Below are 25,440 nucleotides of genomic sequence, written 5' to 3'. Positions count from 1 at the left end.
ATATTGTTAGAACAAAGTGCTTGCAAAAATGTAAGACATGCATGCATAAACACGAGAATATTTGAATAGCCTAGAAAGGTGATACTTGAAAACATGAAACCAAGAAAGAACTGACAACAGAAAAATAGCTTCCAGACAGATCGTTGGAGGAAAGGGGTGACCAAAATAGGTCGGGACTAGGCTCAAAAAATATATAAACAAATACATGTATTATTGCAATGTAAAAGATTATGGTGCAATGATTCCATACCATGAAAAAGATTTAATATTTCTCAAGATGTAGGTGACAATTTGATCCATTCAGTCCATACTAGTTTGCAGAAAAATCACAATCCCTCACGTATTTCCATGTTACCTATTCTCCCTCACATGCCTATTAGCTCCAACTTTGGGTGGCAATAGTTCTTTATCAATACTGTGCAACAGAAAATCTGCAAAACTTTGTACGAGACTGACACAAGGTGCTGGAGTAACACAACGGCAAAGGCAGCATTTCTAGAACATGGATAGGTGACGTTTCGGGAGGGGAAATTTCTTCAGATCGAGTGGAGAGGGGGGGGGGGGAGAAAGCTGGATAAGAGAGGTGGGTGCGGGCAATGCCTGGAAAGTGACGTGTAGGAAGAAACAGCAGATGCTGATTTAAACCGTAGACACAAAAAGCTGGAGTATCTGAGCAGGTCAGACAGCATCTCTGGAGAAAAGGAATAGGTGATGTTTCAGGCCGAGACCATTCTTCCGACCGAGAGTCCCCTGACTCCCCAGAGTCCCGCTGAGTTACTCCAGCTTTTTGTGTCTATCCTGGAAAGTGATAGGTGGATACAGGTGAGGGTGGCTTGATTGGCAGATGGGCAAAGGCCAGAAATGGGAAGACAAAAGGCTGTGAGATAAGGAGATTAAGGACAATAGAGGAGCCAAATGTATAGTCAGTGGAAGGTATACAGATGGAAGGGGACCAGGGGAAAGGGTTGTTGTTGGTTAGCTACAATGCCCTCCATAATGGTTGGGACAAAGACCCATCATTTATTTATTTGCCTCTGTACTCCACAATTTGAGATTTGTAATAGAAAAAATCACATGTGGTGAAAGTGTACATTGTCAGATTTTATTAAAGGGTATTTTTATACATTTTGGTTTTACCATGTAGAAATTACAGCAATGTCTATACATAGTTCCCCCATTTCAGGGCACCATAATGTTTGGGACAGGTGTTTATAATTGCTCAGGTGTGTTTAAATGCCTCCTTAATGCGGGTATAAGAGAGCTCTCAGCACCTAGTCTTTCCTCCAGTCTTTCCATCACCTTTGGAAACTTTTATGCTGCTGATCAACATGAGGACCAAAGTTGTGTCAATGAAAGTCAAAGAAGCCATTATGAGACTGAGAAACAAGAATAAAACTGTTAAAGACATCAGTCAAACCTTAGGCTTACCAAAATCAATTGTTTGGAACATCGGTTTGTTTGAAGCACACGTTATTGGGGGTTCAGTGTTGAGGTGGATAGAGAATTGGTTGGCGGACAGGAAGCAAAGAGTAGGAATAAACGGGTCCCTTTCGGAATGGCAGGCAGTAACTAGTGGGGTACCGCAAGGCTCAGTGCTGGAACCCCAGTTATTTACAATATATATTAATGATTTGGACGAGGGAATTGAATGCAACATCTCTAAGTTTGCGGATGACACGAAGCTGGGTGGCAGTGTTAGCAGCGAGGAGGATGCTAGGAGGCTGCAGAGTGACTTGGATCGATTAGGCGAGTGGCAAATGCATGGCAGATGCAATATAATGTGAATAAATGTGAGGTTATCCACTTTGGCGGCAAGAACAGGAAAAGCAGAGTAAGAGTATGGCCAATTAGGAAAAGGGGAGATGCAACGTGACCTGGGTGTCATGGTGCACCAGTCATTGAAAGCAAGTGTGCAGCTGCAGCAGGCAGTGAAGAAAGCGAATGGTATGTTAGCATTCATAGCAAGAGGATTTGAGTATAGGAGTAGGGAGGTTCTGCTGCAGTTGTACAGGGCCTTGGTGAGACCGCACCTGGAGTATTGTGTACAGTTTTGGTCTCCTAATCTGAGGAAAGACATTCTAGCCTTAGAGGGAGTACAGAGAAGGTTCACCAGATTGATCCCTGGGATGGCAGGACTTTCATATGAAGAAAGACTGGATAGACTAGGCTTATACTCGCTGGAATTTAGAAGACTGAGGGGGGATCTTATGGAAGCATATAAAATTCTTAAGGGGTTGGAGAGGCTAGATGCGGGAAGATTGTTCCCGATGTTGGGGAAGTCCAGAACCAGGGGTCACAGCTTAAGGATAAGGGGGAAGTCTTTTAGGACCGAGATGAGAAAACATTTCTTCACACAGAGAGTGGTGAGTCTGTGGAATTCTCTGCCACAGAAGGTAGTTGAGGCCAGTTCATTGGCTATATTTAAGAGGGAGTTAGATGTGGCCCTTGTGGCTAAAGGGATCAGGGGGTATGGAGAGAAGGCAGGTACAGGTTACTGAGCTGGATGATCAGCCATGATCATATTGAATGGCGGTGCAGGCTCGAAGGCCGGATGGCCTACTCCTGCACCTATTTTCTATGTTTCTATCATTAAGAAGAAAGAGAGCACTGGTTGAGCTTACTAATCGCAAAAGGACAGGTAGGCCAAGGAAGACCTCCACAGCTGATGACAGAATTCTCTCTATAATAAAGAAAAATCCCCAAACACCTGTCCGACAGATCAGACACACTCTTCAGGAGTCAGGTGTGGATTTGTCAATGATCACTGTCCGCAGAAAACTTAATGAACAGAATACAGAGGCTACACTGCAAGATGCAAACCACTGGTTAGCCGCAAATATAGGATGGCCAGGTTACAGTTTGCCAAGAAGTACTTAAAAGAGCAACCACAGTTCTGGAAAAAAGTCTTGTGGACAGATGAGATGAAGATTAACTTATATCAGAGTGATGGCAAGAGCAAAGTATGGAGGAGAGAAGGAACTGCCCAAGATCCAAAGCATACCACCTCATCTGTGAAACAAGGCTCTGAGAAAATAAGATTGCAGATCGCTGCATTACTCGCACATAGACCATGGTATAAACTGGAAATGATCTCCTTCCCTGCTCTGTAATCTGAAGCTGACATTCTAGCTGAACTTCAAGTGCATACTAGTTTCAAAGAGGTATGCAACTTTGGAGTGCAGTTTGCAAAAATAAAATTTGGGATGACTGGAATCATATGGCAAAAATTAATCTACAAATAATCACTGAAAAATGAGCTAACATTTGCTTGAATACGGATGGCCAAATTGTACAGACACAGTTGCTAACTTGGATAATCTTGTGTGCAAGAACTGCCTTGTGCGATAAGCACATTGCTACGATGTAGGTAACACAGTAAATTCAAGCTGCCAATTCATTTACTTGATTATTGCATGTAATCGGTGTTAACCATACTTTTTTGTAGGCTTTTTGCCCTTGAACTAAGGTCTTGACTTGTGACATGAGTTAAAGCAAGCCAACACCACTTAAAGCTAATCTGCAACTCCTAGATGAAAGATGAAATGAGACTACATGAAAGACAGCAGTCTATACAAATTAACAATAATGCAAAGCTAGCTCGATGAAAGGTGAACTGAGACTACACTCTGCAGCAACCCTGACATTATAATCAAACTCGCCGACAAGGGACGTGCCGTGGTAGTCTGGCAAGATTTTCCTTGGCAGGATAAGGAAAACTTGCCAAATATACTGAGAAGACCACTATCTACTACCCATGCTGAATTGCGGAATTATGACATAGACATAAGTCACAGTGTTGAACCATATCAGTTCATCTGGTGAAAGTATTCCCACAGTATCACAGGAGAGGGAATTCTTAGATATAAACTCAGTGAAAATGAAGGAACGGCAATGCACTTCCAATCTGACTAGGTGTGTGAGTAGCAATGGAACTGCAGGTGGTGGATTTTCGATGCACTCGTCATCTTTGGTTGATGGTAACTCCCAAAATGTTAATGTGGAGGAATCAATGACTATAATTTTTTCGGAATATTAAGGGGTAGAGGCCATTCCCTGCATGAATATTACTTTCCACGTACCAGCCGGTACTTGAATGTCGTGTGAGTCTTGCCACAATGAGGCACAGAACTGAATTTTTGTGCAATCTTCAGCAAAAATCTCTGCATCTGAGAAGGATGTGTGGAGAGTCATCAATGAAGCGGCTGAAGATAGCTGAGGCTATTACACTGACCTAAGGAAGTTCTGCATTGATACCCTGGGGCTAAGAATGATTGATTGCCAACCATTTCCGTTGTGCGTTATATAATTCTAGTCAGTGGAAAATTTCCTCCTTGATCAAACGTAATCTTGATGTCAAGGGCAGTTACTTTCACCTCATATGAGGCTACATGAGGGTGAGCACGCACCTGACTGGAGCAAATTTGAGTCTTATTTTGCTCAATATTATGAGGCTCCTCTCGTGATTTGCTCTTTAAGATTTCACATGAACGCCTAGCATTTATTCACACAAGTTATCTAGATATTCAAGGGCAGGGCACAAGATTCAAAACCTATGTCATTAACATATACTCTTTGTCATCCAAAAACTATCCTTTGATTTGCCATGGTGCCTTAAATACAAGTAGCACTGATGACTACTGCAGAATGATGATAAGATGAAAGCTATTAGAATGCATGGCACTAGGTGCTGCAATGCTGCATTATATTTGGAACCAGCGAAAGTGAAATTCCACTTGGTTGGGGAAATTGGAGGACTGCAATGCTTTTGATTGGTTTTGGGCTAAGGTTTTGTCAAGGTCGAAATGAGATCTCTGCAAATTAAGTAAGTGCATCCAATCAATGTGATCCTGTATTACGGAACGCAAAAATCCAAGTAATGCCATATATTTTCTCCAACAAGAGAGAATGAAATATAGTCAGCTCCCTTTCAAAAAGATTAAGTGATCTTCCTTGTGCAACAGTGAAAGTAGTTGTGCAGTCTGAACTTAAACTGAGAGAAATCTTAAAAGTATGGAAAAAATAAAAAATTAAATCAGCATGGGGATTTAATACAGAGGGAAAAGGAAAAATTGTTTGGCAACTCCAATATCTGTGATGGTTTACGTAAAGATGCAAGTACTTAAATTTAATTGTGTTTAATGCAAGCAAATGTGCCATTTTCAAAAGCTTGATACAGAATGAAAGTTAGAAATAAATATTAAGCAACTTTTAATACATTAATCAGTTGAAAACAAATTTAAATTGAGTGAATAATAACAATTAATTTTGCAGATTTTTTAAATATAAGGGTTGCAGGGCAGGTGATGTCTCATTGCTGTAACATTTCAGAGTTGGAATTGATCAGAGAGCCCAAGAAATGTACCTTTTGTAAATATCTACACATTGAATAATTAAAATGAGACCATGGAGACAATGGACTACTTCGCTACGAAAGCAGAAATCAATGATGAAGCTCATCCTTTGAGCACCAGAGCAGCTTCGGGCCATCTGATGACTGTTTAAAGAACAAGATCTCAGACCTGGCACAAGCTCAGACTACAATAATGCAAAGCTAGCTCGACAAGCTCAGACTACAAACAGCAGTGATCCTTGTCCTACTGTGTGGTTCTGACAAATGGGGTACCTACTGCAGGTACATGTGTGCCTTGAAGTGATACCACCAACGCTATCTCCGACAAATCTTCCAAATTCATCTCCAGGTTAAGTGAATCAAAGTCAGCATCCTTTCCTAGACCAACATCACGAGCACTGAGGATTTAACTAAACTCAGTGAACTCTGATGGTCTAAGTCTTGATACTTGAGTCGCAAAGTTAAATGGGAGCATTTACATGGGTGTGGAGGCAGGTTCGCTAATGTAGGTAGGAATTTTACTTTCATTTACTTTAGAGATACTGTGTGGAAACAGGCCCTTCGGCCCACCGAGTATGCGCTGACCAGTGATCACCCTGTACACTAGCACTATCCTCCCTCCCTGACTAGGGACAATTTAGATGCCCATTCACCTACAAATCAGCACATCTTTGGAATGAGGGAGGAAACCGGAGCACCTGGAAAAAACCCATGAGGTCACATTGGGAATGTACAAACTACGTACAGACAGCACCCATAGTCAGGATCGAACCCGGGTCTCAGCCGCTTTAAGGCAGCAACACTATCGCCGCGCCAGTGTGCTGCCCCCCAAATTTTGCCATTTGTTAAGCAGTATTTCAATGTCTAAATCCATTCCATTGAGAAATAAAGACGCTATGGAGAGTAAAGTTGTCTAATGGTACCGACATTTGGTGGAGCTACACTTGAACTGAGGCATATGATTTTGGCTGCTTGTTTAGAAAATAATACATTTAGCTTGAGGTCTCGAGTTTAAAAAAAACTAAGATATAATCTCAAAGAAAATTTCAGAGGTAGCATGATAGGGTAGATGTTGTGAAGAAATGTGTCTCATGGGAGAATATAGCTAGAAACAAATTCACAAATTCACTGAGATGAGGTGGAATTTCTTGGAAAATCGTGAAGCTTTTGTATTCTCTATCCCATGAGGTTCTTGATATCACACTCCAGTTAGTTATCCAAAGCACAATACATCTCCCCCATCAAATTTCTTTCCATAATATTTATAAATTTTGATATTTTAGAAAGATAGATATGGCTAGACTCTTGATATCTCTCATATTTAATTAAATAAATTTAATCATGTACTGTATGTTAAAAAATAAATATGAACACATTCTTACCCGAATAAATGAAGGGAAACCTTGACCATAATATCCAACAGCAAAGTAATCTGGTTTTGCTCGTATAACTCTGACAATGTTCTCATAGAATTGAGCTTGTTTTTGCTGAAAAGTTAGCACAACGATTAACATCTCAAGCAAAATTAATTATCAATCTTTTGCATTTGGCCTTTTGATATCTTACCAGTAATTCACTGAGTTGCTCATAATCAAACAATTCATTTTCATATTGTTCTGCTAGTTCTTTGCCTAACGAAATGGCCTCTTCCCACATCTGATAAGAAAGGAAAAATGGAATACAAGGCAAATATTAATGCTGAACAATTATCCACTAATAAATAATCAGTACTAATTCTAATGAACTTTGAAGTCATATATAATCCACACATTCCATTCCAACAATTCTTTCTGCTGGTTAGGATTCAGATTATGGACACAAAATGCTGGGGTAACTCAGCGAGACAGGCAGCATTTCTGGAGAGAAAGGAATGGGTGAAGTTTGGGTCAAGACCCTTCTTCAAACTGAGAGTCAGGGGAGAGGGAGACTTGAGATATGTGGAAAGGTAAGGTGTGAAAATGACAGATCAAAGCAGATGTTGATCAAAGAAATGTAGAATGGATCATTATTAGCTGAGGGGAAGATGACACCAAAGCATACGATCAACAAAATTAATTAGGACTGAAACAGGTCAGAAAACTACGGTGGGGGAGGGACGGAGAGAGAAGGAAAACAAAGGTTACTTGAAATTAGAGAAATCAATATTCATACTGCTGGGTTGTAAATTGCCCAAGCAAAATATGAGGTGTTGTTCCTCCATTTTGGGACTCCCTGACAGTGCACGAGGCCCAGGACAGAAAGGTCAGTATCGGAATGGGAAGGGGAGTTAAAGTGTTTAGCAACCGGGAGATCGTGTAAGCCTAGGCAGACTGAGCGGAGGTGTTTAGCGAGACAATTGCCAAGCCTGCGCTTGGTCCTGCCGATATTTCGGAGTCCACACCTAGAACAGCGGATACAGGAGATGAGGTTGGAGGAGGTGCAAGTGAACCTCTGCCTCACCTGAAAGGACTGTTGAGGACCTTGGACAGAGTCGAGGGAGGAGGCATAGGGACAGGTGTTGCATCTCCTGCAGTTGCAGGGGAAAGTACCTGGGGACAGGGTGGTTTGGATAGGAAGGGACGAGTTAACTAGGGAGTTACGGAGGGAACTTTCTCTGCATAAAGTGGAAAGGGGTGGAGAAGGGAAGATGTGGCTAGTGGTAGGATCCCATTGCCCAAAGATTTAGATTATGTGACCCAGGAATAGTGCAATCTTTTACTTTAATTAAAAATTGTGTCATTCTGTTTATCACTTTCTTTCACTACCCAGAAAAGGATACTGTTTCTGAAAACATTCTACACCTAAAAGAATTTGATTTCAATTCACCCTGTCTATGGCAGTGAAGCACCCTGCTTCACATATGTTCTTGACTTGCAATGGGCTAATTAACAAAAGAAAAGGCATTTGGTTCGGAAGGCACCAATGCAGGCTGGGAGATTGGAAGAATGCTTTCACATTCGCAAAAATCAATCCTTTGCAATGAATTTCCTTCCTACCTTCGGTACAGAAATCAAACCTGAATGTTGTGTCTCAGGTTCTGTTTCACTAAAGCCCTGTACAACTGTAGCAAGTCTTTTATACTCCAATGCCCTTTTGTGACGAAGGCCAAAATACCATGTAGACGCAAGGAACTACAGATGCTATGTAACCAATAAAGACACAAAGTGCCGAGAGTAACTCAGCAGATCATGCAGTGTCTGTGGAGGACATGGATACTTAAAGGTCTGTCTGGATGTGAAGAAGGGTCCTGACCCGAAACGCACATATCAATGTTCTCCAGCGTTGCTGCCAGACCCGCTGAGTTACTCCAGCATTTTGTGTCTTTATTTTAACATACCATGTAATTTTGCTTGCCTTAAAAGTACCTGTGGCACAGTGGGTAGAGTCGCTGTCTTACAGAGCCAGAGACCCGGGGTTCCATCCTGACTATGGGTGCTGTCTATATGGAGTTTGTACATCCTCCCTGTGACCAGGTGGGTTTTCTCCAGGTGCATCGGTTTCCTCCCACACTCCAAAGATGTACAGATTTTTGGGCTAATAGGCTTCGGTGAAATTATAAATAGTCCCTGGCATGTAGTGTAGTACTAATGTATGGGGACTCGGTGGGCCGAAGGGCCCGTTTCTGTGCTGTATCTCTAAAGTCTAAAGTAAAGCCTAAAGTAATTTTATATATAAGAACATCTAAAAAGTTTTATACTATTTAAAAATGAAATCAGATCTTCTATACTTCTTACTAAATAAAATAAGGTCACATTTTCTCAGATCTTGCTCCTGCTGGCATTGTGAAATCTGTAAATTTCAATTTGCTCATTACTTGTACCTTCCTTATAGCTTATGATACCACCCAGGTTTATAGGCTTAACAAAACCAGATACATTAGAAGAGATATACATTAGATGAGACTTGCTGAGAATGGCCCGCTGTTCTGAAAACTTCAAACTTTCTATATGCTGAGCAAAGCATGATCCAAAGACAATAAGGTCATGCATGGAAGTTGGGCCATAAATCAGCTGGAGAATATCCTTGTTTCTACATCTGGAAAATATATTTGATGGTTGGCATTGCTAACCCCTTGGCCTTGCTGTTTGTTAAAGCCATTGCTGTGTGACACCTGCTAATCAAATATCAATTAAACATTACAGACTTAAAAAAATATGTTCAAATTTTTAAGAAGTGCAATAATTTAAAATATTTCAAAATGATTAAAAACATTTGCTTAAAGAAATGTAACTTACTTTTTCCTCGGAGTCTACTTGTCTAATCAAAAGTAGCATGATTTTGCAGACAGATTTCCTAGCTTTATTGCTGGAAAATTCAGCTAGTTCACACCCTCGTATTGTATTTTATCAATGTGCAAAGATGGTATGCAATGGAGAAAATTTGCCAGCAGAGCTTGACCAGAGGTTCTAGACTTCTGAGTTCACTTGAGAGTCTTGGCCATGGCGTTATTCACATGAGTAAATGTCAGAAGTTCGGCAGACTTTGTGGAACAAATCTCACTATATTGTGCAATGTGATCTTATCAGGCTGGCTGTAGTGCAATGGATATTTGCTTTAGAATTAACGGCATTGTCCCAGTAAAGCAATAAGGCACCCAGCTATCCAACATTGTCTACAAAAAGCACTAGTTTTACTCTAACCAATTACTACCTGATGAATCATGTGTCAATAGTCAATAAAGTGAAGGATGATACTATAAAGAGTGTTATTAAGCAACATGTATTCATCAATAACTTGCTCAAAGATTCTCTCTGCATTCTACCAGAGATGCTCACCTTGATCCAAGTAAGGACAACAGTGTTTAAATCTTGGAGGTGACATCAAGGTAGCAAATCATTAAATGTGGCATCAAGCAACCCTTGTAAAATTGAAGTCAATTCTACAGCTTTCAAGAATGGCAAAGAATCTGGGAGAGTTTACAACCAATTAACCCACTATTTCTGCAGCCATCACCTTTACAATCTGAGAATATTAAGTATCATGAATGGAAATTTCTTCAATTTAATCTCATTATTATCTCCAGTATTTTACCTTTGCTATATTTTATTTAAGATCCTCACTCTTATTAAACCCCTGGCTTCCCAGTATTTTAAATAAGTATTTCCACACTATGATGATAAATGCAAAGCAAAATAATTGTTTAAAGACTGAGCTATTTCCTTATACAGATGAATTAGTGAGGATGAGGGATAAAATGTAGGCTTGGGGAATAATAAGGGAATTGTCACAATGTTGTGGATGGAAAAAAAAGGATAAAAGGGTAATAGTAAATGTTGGGGTGTCTGCGGAGGCAGGTAGAAAAGCTTATAATTAATACCAAGTTACAGTGAAAATCACGAATAAATATGAATAGCTCATGGTCCCGTTGTTAAGGAACTTCTTAAATGTATGAGCCAGATGGTTTAATGCAATATTTAAAATATGCAAAGTCAGTGTACAGTTAACAAGCACATTAATCTCACATGAATGTTAGGCATCTGATTTTTTTTAATTGTAAGTAGAGTGTATATAAAAATAGAAAATGTGACCTTTTAACACACAAATTGTTAGTGTTATTTTGCAATCAATGAAAAATTGGTGTTGGCAATTCAAAAAATGAGGCAGTTAAAAATTGTTCTGATCCAGTTCAAAATTGCTTGGGAAGAATGTGAGCATTACATTAAGCATAATTTTACTCCTTGAAACCAGAAAACTGTTAAGTTCCCCAAGCTTAAGGAACCTTGTATCAATGGGATGCCGATTAAAATAATATCAATTTTAACGTTCAATTGGCAGATATTATTAATTAACAAAGTATATTGCACTTAAACATATATACATATATAATTATTCTGTTTCAGAATATATTGTTTCCATGACTACAGGACCATGTAATACCAATGTAATCTTGAATGGGCTAATTTTCTTGAAATTTGTTTCCATTGGGATTATTGTTTAATCAGATGAAATGAGGTGGATTAAACTAGTTTTCTGAGAAAATTAAATTTAAGTACATCATGCTGCTCAAGGTATGTAACAATTACAGAATGTTACCTGGTTCTCAGATGAGAATATTTTTATTATGTGTGGGTTATTACTACTAACATCTTTTGCAAAGAACTCCGTTATGTTTTCCGTTGCATGCAATCTTTCATCACTTGTACATGTCTACAGTGAAAATCTATCCATTTTTTGACATTACGATGGTAAAAAAAAGCAAAAGAAATGCTAGGAATATTTGTTTAATTGTTTCTTATTTTAAATTGAGATATCCAGCACCTGGTCTTTCTTGTTTTAGATGGCTTATCTTTATAATAATAATAATAATTATTATTATTATATATTTGATAATTATAATAATTTTATGGCATATTTTAACTAATCTACTATGGTAGACAGTCAGGAACTTTCTCCCAGGGTAGAGAAATTTTACAGACTATAGGACAGAGGGAGGAAAAGTTTAAAGGGGTTCTGCTGCACAACTTTTTTTACACAGAGGAAAGATGGGTGCCTGAAATGCACTGCCAGGGGTGGTGGTAGAAGCAGATATGACAATGGTGTTTAAGAGGCTTTTAGACAGGGATATATTTGCATGTGCAGGCAGAACAGGTGAGATAAACTTGGCATCATGTTCGGCGCACTCATAGCGGGCCAAAAGGCCTGTTCTTGTGGCGTGTTCTGATAATGGTAGTTTGAAATATTTAAACAGCTTAATAACTATCCAGTCAATACATGTGGCACAGATCAAGGCAGCAAATGCAACTTTGGGATTATTGTATCAGAGCAACAAAATTGAGTTTCCGATAAGATAAATTCCAGCTTTTGCATGTGGGATGCAAAGAATTTTGAATTTTCTGCACATATATATATGTAATAGGTATACTTTAACTTGCTAAATACTGATGTTATGAAATAATTATTTATGCAATAGATTATTTTTTTAGAAGCTTTTCTGTGGTAAATGCAGATATTTTACTGAATTGGAGGCTTCGCAGTATTATATTAAATCTACAAACTGGGCAAACAATGAGTATTACAATTGAAAACCATGTATTTGTCATTCCATTATACATATTGATACAGCTTTACAAATTCAATTTACCTTTCCTTTATCAAAGTAATGAATAATTTCCTGATAGAGCTGCTCCTTCAACTGTCCTTGAGTTTGTGCTTGATATCCGTCTCTCTGATTCAGGTGAGCTGCACATGGCTCTTCAGACCACTTAAAAAAATGAGCAACAAAGGAATATATTTTACCATTGAATATAATTGTGCACGTGGACACACAACTATATTGGTCAACATCTACCCAGACAGCATTATCAACAGATTAAATTATATGTGGAAGACAAATGCAAATTTAAGAAAAATACAGCAGTGAGATTAGTTATGAACAGGTATTGGATGTAAGAGTACACTTAAGAAGGAAATTAGAAGGGCAAAAGAGCCATGAGATATCATGGTTATATATTAAGAGCAAACGTTTAATTAGGTAGAGAGTAGATCTGCTTAAGGATCTGTGTGGTAATCTCTGTGTGCAGCCACAGAAGATGAGCATGACTTTGAATGAAAACTTCTCATCCATTACCATGGAGAAGGACATGGGAGTTAGTGATTTCAGGAAACATGACGAAGATATTTATTCACAAAATGCTGGAGTAACTCAGCAGGTCAGGCAGCATCTCAGGAGAGAAGGAATGGGTGATGTTTCGGGTCGAGACCCTTCTTCAGACATCAGACATTCCTTCTCTCCTGAGATGCTGCCTGACCTGCTGAGTTACTCCAGCATTTTGTGAATAAATACCTTCGATTTGTACAAGCATCTGCAGTTATTTTCTTACACTATCAGGAAACATGACGGTGATATCCTGAATTATCAGGTAATTTCAAAAGATCACGTGTTGTCAGTCTTGAAGCATATAAAGGTGGGTCAATTCAGTGTCAGACCAGGCGTATCCTAGGACATTGTGGGATACACAGGACATAATTTTTGATGCCCTGTAAAGGACTTTTGTATCTTTGTTAGGTGTGGGTAAGGTGTTGGAAGTCTAAAGGATAGATAATGTTGTGCCTTTATTTAACCTGGGCTGCAAGCTAGGGAAATGCAGGTCAGTATACTTTACATCAGTGGTGGGAAAGTTATTGGAAGGGTTTCTGAGAGACATGATTTATTTGCATTTAGAAAGAGAAGGACTTATTAGGGACAGTCAGCTTGGCTTTGCGCATGGGAAATCATGTCTCATAAATGTGATTGAGTTTGTTGTTGAGAAGGTGACCTAGAGGATTCACAAGGGCAGAGCAGTTGATATTGTTTACATAGACTGTAACAGAGCCTTTGACAAGATCTATATGGTTGGCCGGTCCAAAGGTTTTGAACAAATCAGAGTGAGCTAGCCAACTGGATTAAATTGAGACACAATGAACTGCAAATGCTGGAATCTTGAGCAAAAAAAAACCCTGGAAGCGTCTGTGGAGTGAAATGGACAGATAACATTTCGGGTCGGGAATCTTCTTCAGACTGATTGGAATAGGGAGGAGAATGTTGTAAAAGAGAGTTTGAGATGGGATAAAGCCTGACAGGTGAGGGGAAAGTATATATTTAAAGGCAAGACACTTAACAAAAGTGATGTACAGAATGACCTTGGGGTCCAAGTCCATTACTTGTTTTTTCTCCGGAATGTCAGAGGCTGAGGGGAGACTTGACAGAAGTATATAAAATTATGAGAGACATAGGAAGGGTAGACAGTCATAAACTTTTCCCAGGGTGGAATTGTCCAACGCTAGAGGGTGAGAGGGGGAAAGTTTAATGGAGATGTGCGGGACAAGTTTTTTTTACGCACAAAGGGTGGTAGGTGCCTGGAATGCATCGCTAGGGGTGGTCGTTGAGGCAGATACAATGGTAGCGTTTAGCAGCTTTTAAATAGGCACATAAAAGTGCAGGGAATAGAGGGATATGGATCACGTGCAGGCAGACAAGATCTGTTTGGCTAGGTATCTTGTTCGGCACAAACACTGTGGGACAAAGGGCCCATTCCTGCAGTGTACTCTTCTCTGTTTGAACCCCCTGAAAGTGGCAACACAAGTACATAATGGTAAAGAAGGCATGTACAGGTGCTCCCCGGCTTACGATGCTTCGACTTGCGATATTTTGACTTTGCGATGGTGCAAACGGCAGCAACCCGTAGCGAGCCGCAGCTTGCTTCCGGCCACGCGATCAGGTGTATTAAATGCATTTCGACTTACGATATTTTCGGTTTGCGATGGGTTTCTCGGAACAGAACCCCATCGTAAGCTGAGGAGCACCTGCAGTATGCTTGTCTTCATTGTTTGAAGACTCTTCATTGCATTAAGAGTCAGGAAGTCATGATGCAGCTTTATAGGACTTCGGTCAGGCCACATTTCGGCTATTGCGTGTACTTCTAGTTTCCCCAGGGCAGGAAGGATGTGGAGGGCTTGGAAAGGATGGAATGGAGGTTTACCAGAATGATGCCTTGATTAGGAGGAAACTAAAGGTTGAAGGAAGACCTGAGAGAGGTATATAAAATTACGAGAAGCATAGATAGGTTAGACAGTTAGAATCTGTTTCCAAGGATGAAAATATGAAATACTAGGGAGCATAGCTTTAAGATGAGATATACAATGTTTAAAGGAGATGTGTGGAACAATTCTTTTCACACAGAAGACGGTGAGTGCCAGGAACACACACCCAGGGATGGTGGTGGAGGCAGATACCATCATGGCATTTAAGATACGTTGGATAGGCATGTGGATATGCAGGAAATGGAGGGATAAGGGTTGACTGCTGTCAGATAAGAGTTGGTCTTGGCATTATGTTTGGCAGAGAAATTGTGGACCAAAGGGTCTCATCCTGTGCTGTACTTTTCTACATTCTATAAGTGATGGGTAAATTGATTTCCATGGGACTTTACCTTTGACATACAGCACGGAAACAGGTCCATCTGCCTACTGAACCTGCGCATACCAGCAATCACTCGGTCGACTAGCACTATCCTACATGTTAGGGACAATGTTTACAATTACAGAAGCCAATTAACCTACAAACCTGTACGTCTTTGGAGCGTGAGAGGAAACCGAAGCACCTGGAGAAAACCCACCCGGTCACAAGGAGAATGTTTAAACTTCGTACAGACAGCACCCATAGTCAAGATCAGAGATTTGTAAGGTTAACAATGAAAATTTGGAGTGCAATTTGGGAAATATATACAGTGATACTAAATAAACGGCGATTAGATGCACAAGTAGTCGAGGAAAACCACTTAGGACATTGAAAGTAATGCCAGAGCAGTTTGAGTAAACTGCCAGAGCAGTTTAATTGGCTTCTGAAATTGGTTAAGTTGGGAAAGTAAGTTACTGTTAACGCTAAGATAATTTTATGGTGGGGCTAGGGTACCAACATTTAATCACTACAAGATCGTGAGGAGTGGGAATCTTGTTTGCCATAAAATTAACAATTTTCAAGATATGTGTAGATTTGAAGAGGAATAATTTGTCCAGAATCTCTTATGGAGTAGAAATTCATATCTATAGATATCATGATATGTGCAGCATTAGTGGAAAGAATAAAGAAATTAGCATTCTTCAAGGAAAGGCATTGATGATTACAGAAGTTAGGACGTTATGTTACAGTTGTACGAAACTTTGGTGAGGTTACACTTGGAGTATTGTGTTCAGTTCTGGTCACCCAGAATCTTAGAGAAGTGGATAAAATCAAGAGGGGAACAGATTGGGGAAAAGCAGAGTCTTTTTCCCAGATAGAGGAATCAAGAACTGGAGTGCATAGATTTAAATTAAGAAGGTAATGGTTTAATAGGTAATAAGTTTCATAAAGAGGGTCGTGTTCATATGCTAGCTTAGATGTGGCATCTTGATCAGCAAGGGCCTGTTTCTGTGCTCTATGCCTCCATGATGTCTAGCCCGAACAGGAAAGATTGAAGAAAATCATGTTTCAACTCACCATAAAAGGGAGCTACATAGGTGGAATGCTGGAATAAGAAACAGGCATGGAGAAATCAAAAGTCAACTAATTGACAGGTCTGTTCACAGGGAGGCTATTTGCAACAACAGGCTGGGGAAAACTTTATAAATTGTAATTACACAGAAGAGTGAATTAGGTTTCATAATAGTCTCAATTTACTTGCAAGCAGGTAGAAGGCAACTCACTAGTATTAAAATTGCAATCTTAAAAACACAAGCTTGTGGGATACCGTGGCCAGGAATACTTTTGTATTCACATCATTTACTTGGAATGCAAAAGCATTCAATTCCCTCAACATCAGCTATATTAATAGGGAAGCAAGATATCTCTCTACGTCCACCTCAACATCCATGTTGAGAAAAAAAACCTAACTCGTGTAGTGCTTTAGATCGGAAGTTGAGACAGCTAATGAGAGGAATAGCAACAGTAATTAGAGCTGATGCTGGGCCAGCACTTTCGTCAGTAACATTGACAGATTTTCTATGACTCAGTTCCTGATCTGAACTGAGAATTCTGATGGCAATACTTCTCACTACTTCAATACTGCCAGCAACTCATGGGACAATAACTCGGAGGAAATCAATGAAGTCACGTGAGAGCAAAACCAGGAAGATTGAGAACTAGAAAAGGGATGACATTTTTCATTTGATTACCAACACAATATGTAGCAATAATGACAAGATTTTTAACGATCATTTTATACGAAATTAATAGGCTTGTTCTGGCCTCTTGCAGTGCATTTTTTCAAAAAAAGCTGATATAATTATAACTTACAACATATAAGCTGATTAAGGCTTTCAAATGTTTGAAGCAAGGTTGATATTTGGAAAGCAAGGTTTATTTCTTAAATACAATAAGCAGAGCCAAACTGAAGGTCCAAGACTATTACAAACTTAATTATGTTTTTTTTCATTATTACTGATTCCAACATCATATTAACAGTTTTCAAAAGCTGAAAATAATTTGATGCAGTGCATTGAAATATTACCTTCAGGAGCTTTGCATTAAGTAGCAATGTGTAGGCAGCTTCAGTGTAGTTATCACACTCTTTATGCAGGTCACACAACTTGTACAGATACCTGAGAAAGCAACATTACCAGTTTTGGAGAGATATACTCATGTACCACATCTTGTAAAAGTCCAAATGTATCAAATACTAAGTTTATTCTTAAAGCAAAGAATTTACACAGAGAATTGTAAATAATTGTCGTTAGATTTCCAGAAGGCATTTGATAGAGTGTGGAGTCAAAGGATAGTGTAAAAAGTTCATTCTGTGGAAGGAAATGCAAAGATATAAACAGAAGATCACCATCCTAACAGGAAAGAGAATGGAGGTATAAAGGGGGCTTTTCTGGTTTGAGACCAGTGCTAGTTGTACAATTTATATAAATGATTTAGAAGAATCATACATTTAACCTTAGGCCTCACTGGCAATGGCAATTTGCCTGTTATTTTTAATCAGAAGACCCAATAAAAGTCAACATTTGGATGCTGACTAATTCTTAATCTTCTAGTGGAAATAAATCCTGTTTTGGCAACTTCTTCCTCAGAAATGACCTGGGATCTGCTTCAATTTGACTATTGCCACAACTGACCAATAGCAGATGCAAACTCACTGGATCTACACTGCGCTGTCTCTCTGGACAACGGGAGCACACATGTCAGGCTGCTCTGTTCATTGACTACAGCATTGCATTCAAAATTATCATCCCCTCCAAACTGATCACTAATCTCCAAGACCTGGACCTATATACCTCTCTTTGCAAATGGATTATTGACTTCCTCATCAACAGACCCAATCATTGCAGATTGGTAACACCATCTTCTCCTCACTGATCATCAACACAGGCGGCATCTATAAATTCGCCACCGATATCACTGATGTTGGCCGAATCAAAGATGGTGTAGAGTCTGCTTAGAACAGAGAGATGGAACACCTAATTGAGTGGTTCCGCAACAACAACCTCTCACTCAAACATTTACTTTAGAAAGAGGACTTTGGGAGGTCATGCGCCAGTTTTCATTGATGGGTTGGCATTGGAGAGAGTTAGTAGTTACAAATTCCTGGGCATTAACATCACGGATGAGCTGGCCTATGCTCAGCACACAGCTGTCATCTCGAAGAAAGCATGCCTGTGCCTCTGCTTGCTTTGTAGCTTAAAGAGATTCAGCATTTCACTGAATACTCGATCAAACATCTACAGATGCATGGTAGGAAGTATCCTGATTGGTGGCCTCATGGCCTGCTATGGTAGTCCAACGCACAAGGACACAAGAGGTTGCAGAGACTGGTAAACTCAGCCCAGGCCATCATGTGCATAACCCTCCTCATCATCTTCATGAAATTCTACCTCAAGAAGGCAACATCAAGAATCTGCACCATTTGGACCATGCCCACTTCTCACTGCTTCTGTCAGTCAGGATGTACTGAAGCTGAAATCCCATCACACCAGGTTCCGGACAGTTACTTTCCAAAAGTTTTAAAGTTCTTAAACCATCCTGCACAATCCTAATCCTACCTCAGTAAAGGAACTCAACAGATCACCTTTTATACTACCGTAGAATTTGTTTCCAATTGTGTAATTTTGCCTTTTTTTGTTTTTTCTTTTCACTGTCTTGTAAAATATATGTAATTTATGTTTTTGCACATTGTCTGAGTCGTGTAATGCTGCTGCAAGCAATTTTTTCATCATAGCTCTACCACAACATACAGGTGCATATGACAATAAACTCGACTTGATTGACTTGGCACTCAAAATTTCAACTTTAATTGTACTGTGAAAATGTCTTGCATACCTGATGTACATTTCTTCTCTTTCGATTTCTTTGTAAAAGTTCTGAAATGCAGATGAAAGGATTTTACTAGTTTTCTAACACACGTCGGTTTTTCAATGGAATGAAACAGTACTTCAAAATAATAGCATAAATTCCTGAAGGTTTGCTCCACTGGCAGAAATACATCATGATTTCAATCTGTCTCTGAATTTAACCAACCCCTGCGATTGAGGTAAATTTCAAACGGTTGTTCACTACACTAGGGACGTTCCCGTTCTGTTAGAGAAGTGGGAATTGAAAGACTTTAGTGGCAATCCATCAGGGTTCCAACCAGTTTAATGGAAACATTGAATATGTATACATTTCAAGTTCTAATTACAAGTTGCAATGCTCCCTTAAGAGCAACTGATTTAACTGATGAATTCCTATTGGATATCATCAAGGGTCTTCTTCGTGGTTACCACAGACCAGAAATATCTCCTTCATTTCCACATTCAAAATTCTGAGAATTAATTTGATAATTAGTCCTTTAAGTGTATTGCTGTCAGATTGAAGTTTCATAAAAGCAACTGTATCATATTGTGAATCACCACAGTATAATGCTTATTATACAGGTAAGTCTTTTATTAAAAAAATGAAGTTTAGCTATGACTTGAGGGAGAACAGACAAAAGGTCCAGGAATGTATACATAAATTACCAGCTTCCAAATTGCCAGTGGAATTTCATATGATGCGAATGGCAGCATAATTTGTCCATTCCAATTATAAAAAATGACTTTTTAAAAAATATGAAGGTAGAAACAAAGACGTTTTCCAAAGTGCTGGGCACTTTTTGGAGCACAAAGTGTCTTTAATGGGGTTCTTAATGACTACCAACACTAATGATCCAATATTTGAAAAATCAATTTGATGCATTAGAAAAGGTTGGTTAATCATCTTAACAAGGTTATTCAGGAGAGAAAGTGTGGAATACATCTTCATGTAGTAAGTATAGGATATACTTTCACCAAAGCAGCAAAATGTAGCTCTTTTTGCTCCCCTCCCGTCATTCGCAACAAGGACCTTGTCCTCACCTTCCACCCCATCAGCCATCGCATACAGCATATAAAATCCTCCAACACTTTCGCCACCTCCAACGGGATCCCACTATCTTCCCATCTTCACCCCTTTCTGCTTTCCGCAGAGACCATTCCCTCCGCAACTCCCTGGCCAACTCGTCCCTTCCCACCCAAACCACCCCCTCCCCAGGTACATCCCCCTGCAATCGCAGGAGATGCAACACCTGTTCCTTTTCCTCCCCCCTCAACTCCATTCAAGGACCCCGACAGTCTTTTCAGGTGAATTAGATGCTCACTTGCACCTCCTCCGCTGTTCCAGGTGTCAACTTCAGCACATCAGCAAGACCAAGCGCAGGCTCGGCGATCGTTTCACTGAACACCTCCGCTCAGTCCGCCTTAAGCTATCTGATCTCCCGGTTGTTCAGCACTTTAACTCCCCCTCCCATTCCCAATCTGACCTTTCTGTCCTGGGCCTCCTCCATTGTCAGAGTGAGGCCCAGTGCAAATTGGAGAAACGGAACCTCATATTTCACTTGGGTAGCTTACACCCCAGCGGTATGAACATTGACTTCCCTAACTTCAAATAGCCCTTGCTTTCCCTCTCTCCATTCCCCTCCCCCTTCCCAGTTCTCCCACCAATCTTACAGTCTCCGACTACATTCTATCTCTGTCCCGCCCACTCCCCTGACATCAGTCTGTAGAAGGGCCTCGACCCGAAACGTCACCCATTCCTTCTGTCCAGAGATGCCGCCTGTCCCGCTGAGTTCCTCCAGCATTTTGTGTCTACCTTCGATTTAAACCGGCATCTGCAGTTCTTTCCTACACAAAGGTAGCTCAATTATATTTATAAATTGAAATCAATTGGGGTTCTTACAAGGAATACGGAACTAAGATAGTGGATGAAAGAATTACAATCACTTAATTTTTCAGCTCTGTTAATCAATATGAATGACACATCCAAAACTCAATCAACAAACAGTTTATAGTTCACCTGTGGTATTTCTAAAGTATATGCACTTGCCTCTATATAAAATTGGGAAATTATTATTCAAGAGTGCAATTCTTCAAAGGCCATTACAAACTCAAGTAAACTCAAGAACTCAAGTTTCTTTATTTCTGTATATTTCAGATGTTCTATGTAATGTTTCTAATACTATCGTTCACACTCATCAGCATTTTATTTTAAACAGCCAAATGAATCTCATTGTGATCTTTGCTCAAATAGAACAATTAAAAATCTCACCACAGCAGAAACCAAAGGTGTAAAAACTTAATGTATGAAACAGACCAAAAACTCCTGTGATAAAATGTATATATTTTCTATAATAAAAGTTATTGGATTGCTTTTTGCTAATATATATTTTATCATAAAGGACTCACTTTATAAAGTTCTCAGTATTAGAACAAATTTTAACCTGCGTTTAAATTGAGGTGGTGTTAATAATAGATGCTGGATCACTGGGAATAGCTATTTAGTGCAATTTACGGAGTCAATTTCAACAATTTCCAAAGGTATCTGCAATCGAAACAACTTTGGGTGGAGAAAGGACTTCGATGCTATTAACTTTAAATACACATTCCCAAAGCAAGCAAAGCAATCAATGAAATTACACTGAAGAGAATTACATTGAATACTGAATGTTAAATGTGCACAATTTTCTGCTTCAGCCTTTTATTTTCCAGAAAGAAAGGAATTTAGATCACCACTGGTGTCCCAAGTACACATTGGGGTTTTTACTTTGTAATGCCACACGGCAATATTTGGCAGCCAAATGATTACTAATGTAGTAATGTGAACAACACATTCCTGAAGATGACGACAATCATAAAAATATGACAAATATCCTTACCAGTACATTAACTGTACAACTCATTCGGTTTTCTTTGTTTTCATCATGCATGATTGTTCTGTAATCCAAAAGCCTCTCCATAAGCCTGACAACCAGCATGACAAAAGTTTCTCCACTTTTAGCAAGATACTTGTGCTTTCTACAGTGTTCCAAAAGGCTGAATAAAATAGCAAATAGTGTAGTGCATTTTAGTCACACAGAAAAATTACAAACAAAATTAAAGTAGTAGGAAGCCAATTTCACAAGAGCTTCCTAATACTGTAGTTACAGATATTAATTGTTACAAAATCTAAATACACTTATTATTTTCAATTGAAACTTACATCTTCTCAAACAGCACTTTGTACTGCTCATCCCCTCTGCCTCCTTCCACTTCATGATCTAATTTGGTGATGATCTCGTTTTCAAACTATAATTAAACAGTGAAAGTGAATAATCAGCAGAACATAATGTTGTAGTTCAATACAAATATTTCAATTATTGCTAGTTATTTCAATGTTTAATTGAAGAAGCAAATGACAACTATCCATTCATTAACAATTGTAATGCACTTGTGGACCCTGGTAGTCAGTGAATTTGCAAGACTATAAACTTTTGCCTGTAAATTTAAGAATGCATTACGCGTCTTGCTAAATAAAGTTAGGCATAACATATATGAATACATGTAGACAATTTAAAGAAGGTTTTCTATGATTAACAATTTTGAAAACATGATGAATTCAGTAAGCCAACTTTTGGAATATAAACAATATTAGAAATATAAATTTCCCCAAGAAAATAAACTTCCACAACTAGACATATAAGTAGCCAGTATTTTCACAGATCATTATTTGACTCCATCATTATTTGACTCCTTCACCATTCACATCTCAGAGAAATATAGGCCCCATGCATTCTACACTCTTGACAGCATCACAATAAATCAATGTTTTGAATGTTGAACACAACATTAAATAATTTGTCTCAAACTGCTCCTTGCTAATCGTTACACGTGCCAACGACAGAGGCAAGCGACCAGGTATAAGCAATATAAAAAACATAAAGTGACATAAGTGATAGGAGCAGAATTAGGCCATTCGGCCCATCATGTCTACTTCGCCATTCAATCATGGCTGATCTATCTCTTCTTCCTAACCCCATTCTCCTGCCTTCTCCCCATAACCTCTGACACCCATAGTCAAGTCAAGTCAAGTTTATTTGTCACATACACATAAACGATGTGCAGTGAAATGAAAGTGGCAATGCCTGCGGATTGTGCACAAAAAAGAATTACCGTTACAGCATATAAATAAAGTTAATAATTTACTATAGTGTAGACAAAAATTTAGTCTCTGGAGTTATAAAAGTTGACAGTCCTGATGGCCTGTGGGAAGAAACTCCGTCTCATCCTCTCCGTTTTCACAGCGTGACAGCGGAGGTGTTTGCCTGATCGTAGCATCTGGAACAGTCCGTTACTGGGGTGGCAGGGGTCCCTCATAATCTTGCTTGCTCTGGATCTGCACCTCCTGATGTATAGGTCCTGCAGGGGGACGAGTGTAGTTCCCATGGTGCGTTCTGCCGAACGCACTACTCTCTGCAGGGCCATCCTGTCCTGGGCAGAGCTGTTCCCAAACCAGACTGTAATGTTGCCGGACAGGATGCTCTCTACAGCCCCAGAGTAGCAATGAAGGATCCTCAGAGACACTCTGAATTTCCTCAGCTGTCTAAGGTGGTAAAGGCGCTGCTTTGCCTTACCCACCAGGGCGGCAATGTGCGTTGCCCATGTCAGATCCTCTGTGATGCGGACTCCCAAGTATTTAAAACTGCTCACCCTATCCACAGTAGACCCATTTATCTCCAGTGGCGTGTACGTCCTTGGATGTTTAGTCCTTCTAAAGTCCACAATCAGCTCCTTCGTTTTAGTGACATTCAAGAGGAGGCTATTGTCCTGACACCAGAGTGCCAGATCAGCCACCTCCTCACGGTAGGCCTTCTCATCGTTGTTGGAGATCCGGCCCACCACCACAGTGTCATCAGCAAACTTGATGATGGAGTTTGAGCTGAACCTGGCCCCACAGTCATGTGTGTACAGGGAGTACAGTAGGGGGCTAAGGACGCAACCCTGGGGGATCCTATGTTCAGGGTGAGGGAGCTAGATGTGTGTTCCCCGATCCTTTCCACTTGGGGCCTGGCAGTGAGAAAGTCCAGGACCCAGGCACACAGAGGGATGCTAAGCCCCAGTTCCAGCAGCTTCTCAACCAGTCTGCTGGGGACTATGGTATTGAAAGCTGAACTAAAGTCAATGAACAGCATCCTCACATAGCCCCCCTGGCTGTCCAGATGAGAGACAGCGGTGTCCAGAACATGGGAGACCGCATCATCCGTGGGCCTGTTCGGATGGTATGTGAACTGTAGTGGGTCCATGTTGCGAGGAAGGAGGGCGCAGATGTGCTTCTTGATTAGCCTCTCAAAGCATTTCAAGGCATTCTTTGGCACCGGTACAATGATGTATCTTTTGAAGCATGCAGGGACCACGGACTTGGCCAAGGAGAGGTTGAATATTGTGGTGAGCACTGGAGCAAGCTGAGTAGCACAAGACTTTAGTACTCGCCCAGATATACCATCTGGGCCTCCAGCTTTCCTCGTGTTCACACGCGTCAGAGCCCACCTCAACTCATGCTCGGACACCGAGAATGTGTGCACATCCCCAGCGGTGGATCCCCCTCCAGCCTCGCTAGCCAGCGCCCCCTCGGTGCTGCTTTTAGACGGCGAGCTGGGGGTATTACCCGTCTCAAACTGTGCATAAAAAGAGTTCAGGTCATCAGCTAAGGAGGAGCCGGCACTTCCGGTTGAGGGGGTGCTGGACCTGTAGCTAGTTATAGTCCGTAGCCCCTGCCAAAGGCACCTGGTGTCCTGCTGCTCCATCTGTGACTCCATCTTGTCCCGGTATCTCCTTTTTGCATCCTTCACAATCGGTAGGACTCTACCTTGTTGCCGGATGCCAGGCCAGAGTTGTAAGCAGCGGTGCGAGCTTTCAAGGCCACGCGAATAGACCTGTCCACTCAGGGTTTTTGGTTAGGGAAGATACCGACCTTTACCGTGGGGATGATGGTATCGGCTATTGTGGCAATGAAGTCCGTAACCGCTTCCGCAAACTCAGTGACGTCTCTGGAACTTGCTTGGAACATATTCCAGTCGACATCGCTCAGTGCATCTTGCAGCATGGCCTCTGAATGGTCAACTAATCAAGAATGGCTGGATGAATGTTACATACACAACTTTTGGCAAAAACAGTTGGTTAATCTTCAACTGGCGCCAAGGTGGGGCCCTCACTTCATGTATTCTACTTGGTCACCCTATCTTAGAGATAGTGTTGATTACCCTGTGCTACTTACTAAAGAATCTTCAATAACATTTGGAATTCTGTTGTTTTAATATGTGTCTGATGAAGAACTTAACCAATGCAATTTGATT

At 40.2% G+C, this 25,440-nt stretch overlaps 1 protein-coding gene across 3 annotated transcripts in view; it reads right to left on the bottom strand.

Annotated features, from left to right (window-relative positions):
* Window positions 1-25,440, bottom strand: part of dock1 (dedicator of cytokinesis 1) — a 404,255-nt gene that overhangs the window by 88,450 nt on the left and 290,365 nt on the right. For 2 of the 3 annotated variants that reach the window (XM_078413630.1, XM_078413628.1), the window contains exons 34-40: window positions 22,311-22,396; window positions 21,988-22,144; window positions 19,101-19,141; window positions 17,293-17,383; window positions 12,411-12,530; window positions 6,917-7,006; window positions 6,733-6,837 (exon numbers count right to left, since the gene is read on the bottom strand). In XM_078413630.1, coding sequence (XP_078269756.1) covers window positions 6,733-6,837; window positions 6,917-7,006; window positions 12,411-12,530; window positions 17,293-17,383; window positions 19,101-19,141; window positions 21,988-22,144; window positions 22,311-22,396 — 690 coding nt within the window. The remainder of the gene's footprint in view (window positions 1-6,732; window positions 6,838-6,916; window positions 7,007-12,410; window positions 12,531-17,292; window positions 17,384-19,100; window positions 19,142-21,987; window positions 22,145-22,310; window positions 22,397-25,440) is intronic. The other variant, XM_078413629.1, reaches the window with a different exon arrangement.

This window comes from Rhinoraja longicauda, chromosome 16 (assembly GCF_053455715.1).
Source record: "Rhinoraja longicauda isolate Sanriku21f chromosome 16, sRhiLon1.1, whole genome shotgun sequence".
In the NCBI taxonomy this organism is placed as follows: domain Eukaryota; kingdom Metazoa; phylum Chordata; class Chondrichthyes; order Rajiformes; family Arhynchobatidae; genus Rhinoraja; species Rhinoraja longicauda.
The sequence above is the reverse complement of the archived record's forward strand: the minus strand, read 5'-3'. Positions and strand labels throughout refer to the sequence as shown.